The following is a 14,180-nucleotide window of genomic DNA, read 5'->3' as shown; positions in this document are numbered from 1 at the left end:
TCCCTTTGTCACCCTGGAGGGGCATCCCTACTGGCTGCGGTATGCCTTTCCTCAGTAAAATGGGCAGTTATCTGAAATGGGAGGTGGGATCTTTTACAGGTGAGTTCCCAGGGAAGACACTCTGGGTCAGAGTTCTCATGGAAGTTGATTTCTTCCTTGGAAGTCTTTGTGTATCAAGGATATATGTACCTGTTTGTGGACAGCAGGCTCTGGTCTTCCTTTTGTCTTCCAGCACTCCTGGCTTCCTCTTCCTAGCACTCCAAGCTCTTCTGATCTCTCCACTTCTAGGTACCTATTTGCCTTTCCCTCAACTGTCCATCAGCTGGTCCTGATAGTGTGCACTGGTAAGAAACTGAAGGTAAGACCCCTTTCAGGGATATTTTCCCATCAAAAATGCAACAAGGAAATAAAGATGCAACCACTGATATTTTAAGGGAAGTATCCCAGTGCCAGGTTTTTTCAATGACACCACACAGACAGCTGCTACAATCAAAGAATGGCCGAGTGTTCTCTTGCCTCGGTAAGTCAACAGTGAGAACTTTACCATCTCCATCTCTAATGCTCCCACACCCAAAAGGCAAAAAGTATTCCAAAGTGGGGCACTAAAATCTTTCCAGGGGAGAACTCAGAAATGAGCTCTGTGATATGCTCCCTGCTCACTAGTAGAAAACATTGTTCCAGTTTCTTCCTTTGTACCTACTAGAGAGTGCTTTTCTGATTATGAAAGGGGCCCATCTCATTTCCAGCGGTTAGCCAACCCTCCTCCCACGTTCCATATGTCTGTCTGTTTCTATGTGATCTGAACTGTTGAGACTTGGTTTATGTTTCTCAAGCCTCTAAGAGTTAAGAACAAGGTTACCCAGATCCTGAGAGGTAAAAATTTATTGATTTCTATCATATCAGCATATGATATGGTCACGCCTGCTCATACAGCTGACTTCTTAGAGCCAAAAGAGAATTTTTTTTTTCCTTTTAAAAATACATTTGTTCAGCAGGAAAAAACATTTTAAAAACAAGCATTTTCATATTAAGTGGAAATTAAAAACAATGGCTTTCCCCCCGCCAACTCATGAGGAATAGGGCTGGTCAGCAACAGATCTCTGAGTGCTTCCAATTTGTTTTCAGGCCTCTGTCCCCAGTCTGTTCCTTGTCTTCCACAGAAAGTAGTTCCAGGGGAAAAAGAAATTAGAATCTCACCAAAACAGCAGCCTAAATACAGATAGAAAAATAAGAGGTAGACACGACTGTAATGATTTAACTCATTTGGTAGACTGTGCAAGATATTTTAATATTTAAATTTTTCAGTGGGATCAAATAAGGTCTACAAATACCTAAACAATTGATGTTTTAAATGCTAACATCTTAGAGATGCCTATACCACAGTTTACTTAGCTTTGAGAAATGAAAAGTATAAAGACGACTTTAGAAATATGCAAGCTTCCCATGTATTTCAGTAAACATTTTCTTTCTGTCACATTCTTCTAAATCAAAAGTTCGCTGTGTAGGACTGACATTAATGCTTTTCCTACCCTTTAAAGCCCTTGCCAGGGTCAGTGATAGGAATTTCCTGAGTTCAGCAAGTAGATTAACTATGAGAAGTTTATTCAACACTAATAGTTAAGAAAAAAAGGATGGGGCAGTGGTGTGCTGGATACAGCCCCTGCTGATTCCCAAGACCCAGTGGTCACATTTTAGAATTTTGCTTGCAGTTGTAAAGCATTGGTTATTAAAATTGAATCATATAAATTTACAATTAATGTTAAAACTAAAAGTGGTTTCGGCTTAATGAGTCTAATATGTACCATGGTAAGAAACAGTTTTAACAGTAGATCACATATCAGATTGAATGATAATAAATTTATTGGGAAATGAGTTAGATTTGGACAGTCTGCCATTTTTCAAATCACAGTTGAAAGACAATCAATCATAGGTTGACTGTAGGAGTTGAGCAAAAAGCAATTAAGTATCCTTTTAAAAAAGCATTTTAGTTCTTTCCTGAGCAACTAAGTATACTGTGAGAATCAACTGGCTATATGGGATTTACAATAAAGTATTTGTATCTTATTATTTGTTAATTGTGTTATATGTTCTTGCTATCAGCAAAATTTATAACAAACATGTATAGTTGAATACATAATTTTTTCCCAGAAGAGTGGACTGCTAAACATTTACCAGCACACCACTGGATTGGGAGAATGGGGAGAAAGGGGGAAATATTTTTAAACCAAAGAAGGAAGTCTGATGTTTTTTCATTTGGTTTTTCAGTTTGCCTTCAGCATCCAACTGCCACAGTGTGCTTTAAGTACATGCCTGCAGATATTAATGCCCAAGTAGCTCTGGTAAAACACACATGCCCCATCCCCACTGCTAAGAATTAAAAGCACTTTAATTGAAAAAAATCAACTTTATTTTTTCTAGGTTTAAAAAAAATAGAACCAGCTATTAATTTTTGTTGAGAAAATGCTTCTTTTGGTGTTCACATCTAAATTTCTGAAAAGGTGATCTGGTTACCAAAATCATCCCAAATGCATTCATAAACCAGATCCACGTGTGACCAGCCCTTTACAAAAATTAATTACAGTTGCCACAGCCTTTACATTCATTCTTATCACACGTTACAACATGCAGATAACACAAAGAAAGGTCAACAAGCTGAAGTAAACATTACAGCATCAGGAAAATGAAAACCCATCTGTATAAAATAAATACAATTTTGTAATAACTGTAAAGAAAATGAAAGCACTTAATAAAAATAATGGCAGTTGAAAGTATAACTGTCTCATCACCCAATCATAAAATAAGTTACTGTAAAATGCATAGACTCCTTACACGTAAAGAATTTGTGCATCACAGTCATGTGTTCAACAGTTTTACACAATAAAAATAAAGCCATTCAAGATATGTGTGCATACTTTGCAACTAGAATACACTTAAAAAACGTTTGCTCTTTAAACTGTCTTAAAAAAATATTAAATGTAAAAACCCTCAGATGGAAATTTTGCAGAAAAACCCATATTTTATCTTCCATATGGCTACAGTCACCCTTCCCCAACAGTTCAGCACCCTCAGCTTATTCCCAGGGTCCAGTTCCTAATTGTTGGGGATTGGTGCAAAATGATTACAATAAAGCACCAACCAATGACTGCTCCAGAGAATACCCAGCCCCTCTGTGATCTGGAAATCTCTAACTTAGATGGTTTTGGTCCCAAACATATTAGTCTCTACCCTTCCTGCTACCCACTGCTGCTTTTGACTTTGTCCTTCATATTAACAGATATAAGGCTCATAGCACTGCAGAGCAAAAAAACATAATAAACCATTTTTATCCATCCTCTGTGGACCAGAGCTGAACACACTCATAATGGTAACTCTGGAGTGAAGTCCTGTGTAATGACTTCAAAAAAAGAACAAAGAAAACAATTAACTCTTCCTACTCAGTAGTGCAAATAAAACATTTTCTTTTCAAATATAAAAATAATCCAAGAAGACTATCCATGATTAAAGGCTACGCTCTATGATTAACCAGGTCCAACTAGTTCAGAAGAGTCTTTAAGGAAGTGATTGTCAAAAAACACTCAGACAAATCCACAAGAAGTGGGCAACATGAGCAAAGAATGAAGACGCTTCTTAACATGAATCCAAGACAGCAACACTAGAATAATGTTCCCAGGTTTACATTTGGTGATTTCAGATCTCATTTTCATAAAAAGGCTTGAGAACAATGCCAATACTGCCAATTTTTGATTATTCAGGGATGCTTTTCTAACCCATAGATTATTCAGGCTTCTGTATTTCCTCTTCCTGATAGCTGTCTGTCTTTCTGCATCATTTCACTACTCATTAACACAGTCATAAATATATAGGCAAAAAACCCCTAAGCAACAACTTAAATCATTTAATTAGTAAGCATCCCTAGAAAAAAAAGTCTGATGAGAATAAGAATTCAAACTCCTAAATAAAAGTAATTTTTGATTTACCTATCATTTATTACCAGATTATCTATCCAGAAAGTAATTAATCTAGTAATCCTTCCTTTATAGTGGAAAGTTAAGGATTGGTTGTAATATTAAAGACCAATAAGATAGATCTGAACTCATAGCTATCTTCTTTTTTAATATACTTTTGGAATTCTCAGTGAATTTGTTTGCTTACCCAAAATATTATTTTCCATTCTGTAATTTTTCTTTACCTTCCATTACTTACAGGTTTCTCTGCAATTTAAGTACAGTTCACCACCAATAATTGTTTCTGAAGTTAAGGGTGACCTGCTGGCTTGGTCACTTTTGCAGTGACTGGACCTGCCTGTGGCCAAGCACATGTTCCATCACTGTAACTCATCAATACCAAGATTCCAGCAATGGATTCTCAACCTTGTCTGCTGTGGGAATCTAGGCAGTCTAGCCAAGACCAAGAAGAGCTGAGCTTCTACAAGCTATTGATATAAAACTGGCATAGTTTTATCTTCTTTCCTCTTGACAAAATATATATACTTTAAACGTCCTTTCATCTCCCTTCACAAAGTACAAATTAGGAACTTTTCTTCAGTTTTGTACAGTGGCATATTGCTGCTTCCCCAGATTGCCATATAAGAATACTGATTCTCTCTTTACCTTCTCTAGTGCAAGCAGGAGAACTCCAGTTACTGATAAGGAAAGCACTACCAATGCTTTCAAACATATTTTGCAAACAGAAGAGAGAGAACATGTTAAAGACTCAAAGAAGGATAGGGCAGATCAAATACACATCTATTTACAACTCACGGAGATATTTAAAAAAATTAACTCACATATCTATTGGCATTTGTCACCCTGGAGACTGTGAAAATGACACTGTACTTGAAAAGTAAAGCATCTTATAGAATAATTTAATGTGTACAGTATATTTAACAATATCATGTTCCTTTGGAGCACAGTGATGGCAAAAGTGGCCCTCAGCCACATTTATGTATGCATGTTCGCATTTATTTTTGGATAGGAGAACTGGTCACTCTACCCTGTGGCTTGCTGTAGCAATGAGGAAAAGGTCTATCAGCTAGGACCGTGCATGCTGTATTTGACAGTGAGCAACTTCTCCCCCAAATGGTTGACTAATCCCTCAAGTGAACAATTTCATTTCATCCAGTAATTTAGTGGTGCTTGCTGGGCCTCAAACAGAAGCATCATTAAGCTTCTATTGGGCTTTCTGTCATCATCCATACCTCTAAATTGAGATTGGTTTCATTTATTCACTGACACTGTAGAACACATAATGAAATGCTTAGATTTCAAAAAAATTGCATTTTATAACAACCAGTCCCCAAACCAAACACATTAACACTGTCTTCTGCATTTTACCAGTAGTAGTATAATATTCAATGAGGTATTTCAGTTAATGCATCATTCTCTTTCACATATGCACTGAGTTATCCTAAAGATGAAGCTGCTGTGGGCTTTTATTTGGTGTTGCTTTACCTTTCCCACATAACTGGGGAAAATTCACATCTTTTCTGTTTTTTTTTTTTTGGTTTATTTAAAAATAGAAAACAGCAACCTTTTTTTGTTTTATAGCCTACTTCTCAAAATTGTTATTTGTGTGATTAGTGACAACAGGGGAATCTACAATGCTCACATCATAGTAAACTACCACTGACTTACTAGGATCTTAATAGCCTTACAATCCCAAACAAAAACCCTACTCATCTCACTGATGCAGTACCAGCACTTTTGGAGAAGGGTGTGGTTCTCTCATGAGGTAAATTGTACAAACATCGCAACAAATTTCTAAAAAATGTTTTCTAGAAATAGAAACTTGACTTTACCCTCTTCAAAAGCAACTGGAGGCCGGGCGTGGTGGCTCACGCCTGCAATCCCAGCACTTTGGGAAGCCGAGGTGGGCGGATCACCTGAGGTCAGGAGTTTGAGGCCAGCCTGGCCAACATGGTGAAACCCCATCTCTACTAAAAATACAAAAATTAGCCAGGCATGATGGTGGGTGCCTGTAGTCCCAGCTACTCGGGAGGCTGAGGAAGGAGAATCCCTCGAACCTGGGAGGCAGACACTGCAGTGAGCTAAGATTATGCCACTGCACTACAGCCTGGGTGACAGAGTAAGACCTGTCTAAAAAAAAAAAGAAAAAAGAAAAAGCAGCTGGAAGAGATTGGCGGGGGAGCCTTTTGTGCTGGTCTCTTTCCTAATTACACTCACCCTGACAGGGGCAGCTCCTTGATGTAATGATTCACCAGACTACTGTCTGCACAGGTCCTAGGGGTGCCACATGAGAACCTGTCACCATTATAAGCCACTAGCTCTTATTTTTCTATAAACTAGCCTATTTCCCCTTAAACTGATCATTTAAATGTTCTATATTAATTTGTTTTAACCATCCCCAAATGCATTTAGTGCCAATGTCAAAATGGAGAAAATAAAGCCTCTGAGCTGCAATAGAGGCATCACGTCAGGGTGGTGTCCAGGGCAGGATGGCGCTGGAGAGCACTGGCAGGCAAATAAACACACAGAGACAAGACAGTTCTCGAGAACCTCACACACTGCTATGCTCCCATTTGTTTTCAGGCTATATTACTAATCCTTTGCTATATCTGCATCTCAAAAAAGTGTATTTTGCAAAATTATCAATTTATGATATGCCTGATACAAAATGAGAAGTCAGATAAGGAAAAGCACGAGTGTATGTAAACACAGTGTTGGACTGAGCTAGCCTTTGTAAAGAACACATCCAGTACCAGAAGGGGTCCAGTGGACACTGCTTTTCCCCCACAGAGAATGTCAATATTCTGGAGTTTGTTACTGCAACAGACTGGAGTTTGTTACTGCAACAGACTGGAGTTTGTTACTGCAAACGACAGGGAAAGAGTTCTTCACGAGGTGCCAACCAGCTCCCCTCAAGTTTACTGAGTTGGTGGAAATGTGGGCGTTCTAGAGAACTGCCCTAATATAGACTACAGCTAAGAGGGATGAATATAACTTTCTGAGCTTCAACTAAATTGTCAAGTATAACTGGTGGCAACAGAATTTCTCTCAGATAGTCTTCTAGGATGATTTTATGATTTCCTCTTCTCCAAATGTGATGTTTGCTTAAATATGTGATAGAATGTATCTTTTTAAAACATGTTCTTAAAATATATTAGCAGGTCATTATATTACTAATCCTCATTTTAGTAGAGTTTTAAAATATCCCAAAGGGGGATAAATATTAATCCATCCATTGAATTTCTTTTGCTTTTTTTTTAAATATATTCTGATTTGCACATGTAAAATAATGCACACTTATGAAAGAAAGTCTGAACTCCTACAGTGACCTTGACAAGTCCACGTCAATTCCTAAAACAGGCAATGGTAAAAATACTGAATGATGTTGTACCACATATAGCCTGACAAAAATGCAAAAGACTGTATGAGAAATATCCACAAGTTGCTGAGGGTCATCTCCCTGGAAACAGCTTCTTTATGGCCCTTGGAAGGTGGAAAAGCTCCTAAAAGACAAGATAGAAATATTAGTTTGTTTTACTGTAATGGTAGGTCTCCTGGAATAAAAGTTGAATATTAGCTTAACTACATTTGTACATGTTAAAGCACCTTCAGTGACTTTCCAGTGCCCCAGAGGAGAGATTTTATTTGAAATACAATTTCTGTACTACCTAGCCCCTTCTTGCCTCTGAGCCTTTGCCTTTTCTCTGCCTGCAATGCTCTCCTCCTCCACTTAATGAATAGCTGGCTCATGTGCATCCTTTCCATAACAGAAAAGATATTCCCCCTCCCATCTCTGTTTATCTCCTTCCTGGAACTTTTTCCAATTGGTCATGATCCCAATTCTCTTTCTTTCTGCAGACTTGTTTGCCATGTCTCCCACTGGAATATAATCTGCATGAGAGCAGGCACTCTAGCTGCCTTGTCTCTGCTGGATCCCTAGATTCCCACAGTGATCAGGACCCAGGATTATGTGAGATTGACATGAAATAATTTCTGAAATAGCACACTTTATGCTGATTCCTCTATTTACACATTTTTTGTCAAAAAAGTAGTTGTATAACACTGACATTATTTTTAAAAGGCAATATGCTTTATGAAATATATCTTAATAATAAAAGAAATACAAAGTAAACAGATGTCTTTAAATTCGTTTCTGGAAAGGAATGCTAGATCACTTCATAGAGTAATATTACCTAAGGTCATCTTGATAACACTCTTCAGCATTTCAAGCAGTCTTTGTCCTTGCTGATAATCCCCAGGGTAAGCTGATTCATGAGGGGATTTGCTTCTCACAGGCAATTTACAGAGTGCATTTTCAAGTTTCAAGATCTAATATGCAAACAGCTTTCTTTAAAAGAGGCTTCCATTACTGTTGCTATAATTTAGCAACTATTTAAAGGTTACTGTGTACCTGTTTCATAAAAATGTGATAAGAGGTCTTCTTTTTCAACAAACCGCTGATAGAGCCAAGTGGTAAGGTCGTCAGTCTCCAGGGGTACATCTTTAATTGGAAAGATCCTATTAAGGGTTAGAAGAAAAGAACAAAAACTATTTAGTTCAGAAGTCAAAATCATTCAGAACCACAACTTATGATGAAAAGCTGAATAAAATTGTGTTATCATCTTTTGCTTTAACAAGGGTTGGTTTCTTCAGCTTTTCAGGTATCTTGGTTATTAAAAATTGCTGATTACACAAGAGTTAATTTATGCATTAATTCAAACATTTACTAGCCTACTATGTTTAGGTCCAGTGTTAGATGCTGAAAACATACTATTAAATTACCTTATATCTATGAATAACTACAGAGAATAACTATGTCTTCCCATGTTTGTGGGTTTAAGTAGAAATGGTATTTAGAACAGATGAAGTTTTAAAATGCAGTTAAATCAGGATGTTCAGTCATTTAGTTAAATGTCAGGCAATGTTCTTTTGGTGGGAAAGTCTGAGAAGCACAGAGACTCTGCCCAAATTGGTAATATCAGTAGTATCAGAGATACTGCTTTCATGAATAGGGGTAACTTACCGGTTGGGAGTGGCTACCAGAACACTCTTCTCAAGATCTGAGACCATGTCCTGACTCACCAGGAAACACGATTGTGATTAGTGATACCCATGGACTGAGAGGGGACAGGCAGCATGAGGACTATGTATTTGCTGACCTTGAAAAATAGTTTTATTTTTTGTTTTCTAATTTAGTGGGGGATTTTTTGTCCCCTTTATCAAAGGTATAAAGGCACATGGTTTAAAAAGTCAGCAAAAAATGTGTTTGTATGAAAAATGGGAGTCCTGTCCCTCTTCCCTTCATTTCTGCCCTCCCCAGAATTGATTATCACCTCTTTTAGCTGATTATCTTGGTATTTATCACTATGTTTCTTCTGTTTTAGGCCTTCTCTACTGACTTCCCACTATGGAACATGAGGATGAAGTTCTTTCCTCTTCCTACTCCCATAACATACGCACATTCTTCCCATCTTCCCAATACAGTTGTAGAGTAATTTCAGTTAGCTCAATATTAGGCACTTATATTAATACAATCATGTAAATATATTCATTGCTAAGCCACGGAGTAAATCATAGCTACTTTTCCTTTCTTTACCAATTTTTATTTTCCCTGGATTGAGCAATTATGTATCATTTTTCATTTGCTTAATTTTCCATGTACATGTAACAAATTCAACCACAAACTCCAGGCAATTGTCTATCATCAATGCTCTAAATCAGGTCTGTAAGCTTTTTTTTTAAAGGGCCAGACAGAAAATATTCTACGCTTTGCAGGTATAAAAATAAATAAAATTTAAAAGCTATTGGAATCCCCAAAACACTTTAAATCTTGAGAGAGATGTGACCTTGATCTGAGTCACGTAGCATGTAGTTGCAACTTCTGCTTCTTATAGATTAATTCTCCTCCTCATTGTTCTTGTTCTGTAAATGACTAGGAGACACCAGAGACCAGACCTCCTGCCCTTCTAATCTCTGACCTTTGTTAGAGATTAACTACCTCCTTTATTGTCCTGTACCTAACTCAGACCAGATGGTACAGAAGACCCCACGACGGTTACACCTTCGGTGTGGAATGCTAAATATACCTTTCCGGAAAGAAAAAGACCACCTTGCCCAATCAGATCACTGTAACTATGCATTAAACCTTATGTAGAAAGGTGCTGAAATTTTGTTAAGCTTCCCTAAACCTTTTCTATATAAACAACCCCAAACTTCTACACTTTGGAATATTGACTTCCAATTTTTGGAATCTGTGCTTCCTGGGTGGCTGTCCTCAAGCTTTGTGCCTAATAACCTTTACATTTGACATATTTCTTGAATCTTGTTATTTAAAGTTGACACAGGCTATACTATCCTGTCACAACTACTCAATTCTATCTTTGTAGTATGAAAGCAGCCAGAGACAATGTATAAATAATACACAGTAGCTGTGTTCAAATAAAATTTTATTTAAAAAACAGGCAGTGGGCAGGCAGACCTGTGGTCTAAATCTTTCTCCTAAGCAATCCCCTTGCATCAGACATTCTTTCAATTTCACCTTCCTAAAGAAATTTCACCCAGATGCTGCCTGTAGTCTCACATTAGGAGGTCCCTTCACCATTGTCCTGGTGAGTCCCTGCACTCCTAAATCGAATAGAATGTTAAATATACCTCATGTCTCTTTCACTGATTACTTTTGATGAGGACATCCTTTAGCAGTTTCTTGACAAACAGTATTTGAAATCTTGGATGTCTGCCAATGTCTTTTTTCTGTCCTCAAACTTGGTTGATAGTTTGGCTAGATATAGGATTCAAGGTTAAAAACCATTTTCTTCCATCTCTTATCTTTCTGACCTCCTTTCTGGAAGATTTCTTATTTAACTTCTAAATGTTTTATGGAGTTTTTATTTCCTTTATTGTATTTTATTTTTTTGCTTTTTTTCTTTTTATAAATGAATAAATTGCTCACACTCAGGTCTTTTTAATTTTTAAAGAGCTCTTATTGTTCTCGTGCTTTTTTATAGTATGCTATTATTGTTTTATTGCTACAATATCTTATGTTTATAATAAGTTTTTAAAATTATAATGGAAATTTTTAAACATTCACAAGAAGAGAGAAAAAGGTTAATGAACCCCCATGTACTATTAGGAATTCTAGAAGCAGACCTTGCCCTGTATAGTCTGGTCCTCCATGTCACCTTCTTGTGTTTGCTTTAGTCTTTATCTTTCAACAGTTCAGGTCCATTAGATTACTAGTTATCTGACATTCTTTGTTGTTCCATCACATTTACAGATGTGGGACTGAATGGCTGATTGAAAGCTCTCAGCTTACAAGTGGAGTCTGTTGCCTGTTACCCTCACTGAGGATTATCTTGGATGGGCCATTAAAATTGGTCTCTTCTCTTAAACTCATCCCCTTCCCCAAAGAAACATCCTCCCATTTCCTGCTTAGAGAGTGAAGGCCCGATTGCTAGCTTTCCGGTAGCCAGTGAGATAAGAGGGCTGGGAATGTTAGCATTCAGCACACTGACATCACTTCACCACGCTGTTTTAATTATGAGACCTCTGCCTCAGTTGTATCTGTTGTTCCTCAGTCCACAGAGCCCCTATTTCCCTCTCCAGAGTAAGCCTCCAATGTTTGCCAGGGTAGGGAAAAGTAATTACCCAGCTGTGGGATATAGGGTAGGGGCTGCGGGATCTGCATTCTTCTTAAACAGATTTCAACCAGTCTTCCCAAGTTTAGTAATGCTTTCAACCTCATTTCCACAGGTGCTGATGCTGCCAGACTTTTGGAAGTTCTATGGTGTAAGGTTGGCTCCTGGCTTTCCCACAGCTGGCTTGGGGTTCTGTTATGTTATTTACTGCTCGTTCTTTTTTCCAACTTCCCAACTTTTGCTGCCATTGTCTTTCAGGCTGTTTTCCTCATCCTTGTGGGTTTACACCTTTAAAAACCCATTTAGTGTTATTTTATGGGGGTTTTAGGAGAGCAGGAAGTAAACATAAGTCCAATCTACTATGTCCTTTGAAAAGTTCACCTGTTATTTCTGAAAGATCTAAGATGATTTGCTATCTTTGGCCAGGGCCTACCACTTATCATTCTTAAAGGGGCCTCCGTTGCTATTTTGGGTTTAGGCAAAATGAGTGTTAATTCCTTACTAGGGATTTGAAAATTATAATGATGCATACCATTATAAAAACATCTTAGGCCAGGAGCAGTGGCTCACACCTGTAATCCCAGCACTTTGGGAGGCTGAGGTGGATGGATCACAAGGTCTGGAGTTCAAGACCAGCCTGGTCAAGATGGTGAAACCCCGTCTCTACTAAAAATAAAAAAAATTAGCCAGGCGTGGTGGCAGGCGCCTGTAATCCCAGCTACTAGGTAGGCTGAGGCAGAGAACTGCTTGAACCCAGGAGGTGGAGGTTGCAGCAAGCCGCGATGGCGCCACTGCACTCCAGCCTGGGCGACAGAGTAAGACTCAGTCTCGAAGCGACAGAGCAAGACTCCGTCTCCAAAAAAAAAAAAAAAAAAAAAGCCAGGCGAGGTGGCTCACGCCTGTAATCCCAGCACTTTGGGAGGCAGAGGTGGGTGGATCACGAGGTCAGGAGATCGAGACCATCCTGGCTAACACGGTGAAACCCCATCTCTACTAAAAATACAAAAAAATTAGCCAGGCGTGGCGGCATGCGCCTGTAGTCCCAGCTACTTGGGAGGCTGAGGCAGGAGAACTGCTTGAACCTAGGAGGCGGACGTTGCAGTGAGCCAGGATCGCACCACTGCACTCCAGCCTGGGCGACAGAGCAAGACTCCGTCTCAAAAAATAAATAAATAAAAATAAATAAAAAATTTTATAGTATAGATAGTAGAACATGATGTTTAGACCAGCAAATAAATATTGAAAAAAAAATCAGAAAAGAATATTACTTATGAATTACATTATAATGATATCTCTTTCTCTTGTTATTTAAACATTTAAATATCAGATTGGGGGAGTATTTTAAAACCCAAATTTAAGTGCGAGTAGACAGAAAAAAAATAGAGGAAAGAAGGAAGGAGTGTGGCATGAAAAATCTATTAAAAACCAATTTGAAAATCACACAGGGCTGGGCGTGGTGTCTCACACCTGTAATCCCAGTACTTTGGGAGACTGAGGTGCAAAACTCCATCTCAAAAAAGAAAAAAAAAAAAAGAACTCACATGCTTTTGATTAAAATTTTACTTTCAAAAATTTGAAAGGATGAAAGATAACAAAAATAGAGTTTTATTTACACAGAAAATAACTCTCCCATTCGTAATAATCTTCTATCTCCCAAAATACAATACTACATTGCTCTACAGCTGTAATATAAAAGCGTTTTGGTTGATGAAATATTTTAATGGAGTGGGAGATCCTAAGGTCCAGAAACTTCAAGTTTCAGCTTGCTGCTGTAAAATCCCCTATTATCTGCCTCACGCCTATAATCTCAGCACTTTGGGAGGCTGAGGCAGGTGGATCATGAGGTCAGGGGTTTGAGACAAGCCTGGCCAATATGGTGAAATCCCGTCTCTACTAAAAATACAAAAACTAGCCCGGCATAGTGGTACGTGCCTGTAGTCCCAGCTACCCGGGAGGCTGAGGCAGGAGAAATGCTTGAACCCAGGAGGTGGAGGTTGCAGTGAGCTGAGATTGCACCACTGCACTCCAGCCTGGGCAACAGAGGGAGATTCCGTCTCAAAAAAAACCAAAACAAAACAAAAAAAATCCCCTATCATCCCTTATTATTACAACTTGAATTTACCATTGTTCTGAATAAGCTAACAACAGAAAGACGAATTAAAGAATGTCTTTTTTTGGTCTCACTCTGTCACTCAGGCTGGAGCGTAGTGGCATGATCACAGCTCACAGCAGCCTTGACTTCCCAGGCTCAAGTGATCCTCCCACCTCAGCCTGAGTAGCTGGGACCACAGGTGCGCATCATCATGCCCAGCTAATTTTTTTGTTGTTGTGTTTTGTAGAGACGGGGTTTCCCCATATTGCCCAGGCTGGTCTCGAACTCCTGGGCTCAAGAGATACACCCTCTTCGGTCTCCCAAAGTGGTGGAATTGAGTGAGCCACTGTGCTCAGTCAACTTTTAAAAAAAGAAAAAATATTGGAAATGCTGATGCCACATAAAATCATCCTATCGGTTAGCATTTGTAGCCCTTTTAACACCTTTACTCCTAAGTAATTTAAAGATCTCTTTCAAACTAAACATTTT

The 14,180-nt window shown here is 38.4% G+C and overlaps 1 protein-coding gene across 10 annotated transcripts in view; it reads right to left on the bottom strand.

The window, feature by feature from the left end:
- Positions 1 to 867: 867 nt before the first annotated feature.
- Positions 868 to 14,180, bottom strand: part of LPGAT1 (lysophosphatidylglycerol acyltransferase 1) — an 88,228-nt gene continuing 74,915 nt past the window's right edge. For all 10 annotated transcript variants that reach the window (XM_019030310.4, XM_055370837.2, XM_055370858.2 and 7 more), the window contains 2 exons: positions 8,377 to 8,483; positions 868 to 7,468 (listed from right to left, as the gene is read on the bottom strand). In XM_019030310.4, coding sequence (XP_018885855.1) covers positions 7,317 to 7,468; positions 8,377 to 8,483 — 259 coding nt within the window. In that variant the 3' untranslated portion in view covers positions 868 to 7,316. The remainder of the gene's footprint in view (positions 7,469 to 8,376; positions 8,484 to 14,180) is intronic.

The sequence above is a fragment of the Gorilla gorilla genome, chromosome 1 (assembly GCF_029281585.2).
Source record: "Gorilla gorilla gorilla isolate KB3781 chromosome 1, NHGRI_mGorGor1-v2.1_pri, whole genome shotgun sequence".
In the NCBI taxonomy this organism is placed as follows: domain Eukaryota; kingdom Metazoa; phylum Chordata; class Mammalia; order Primates; family Hominidae; genus Gorilla; species Gorilla gorilla.
This window is presented reverse-complemented; position numbering and strand designations above follow the sequence as displayed.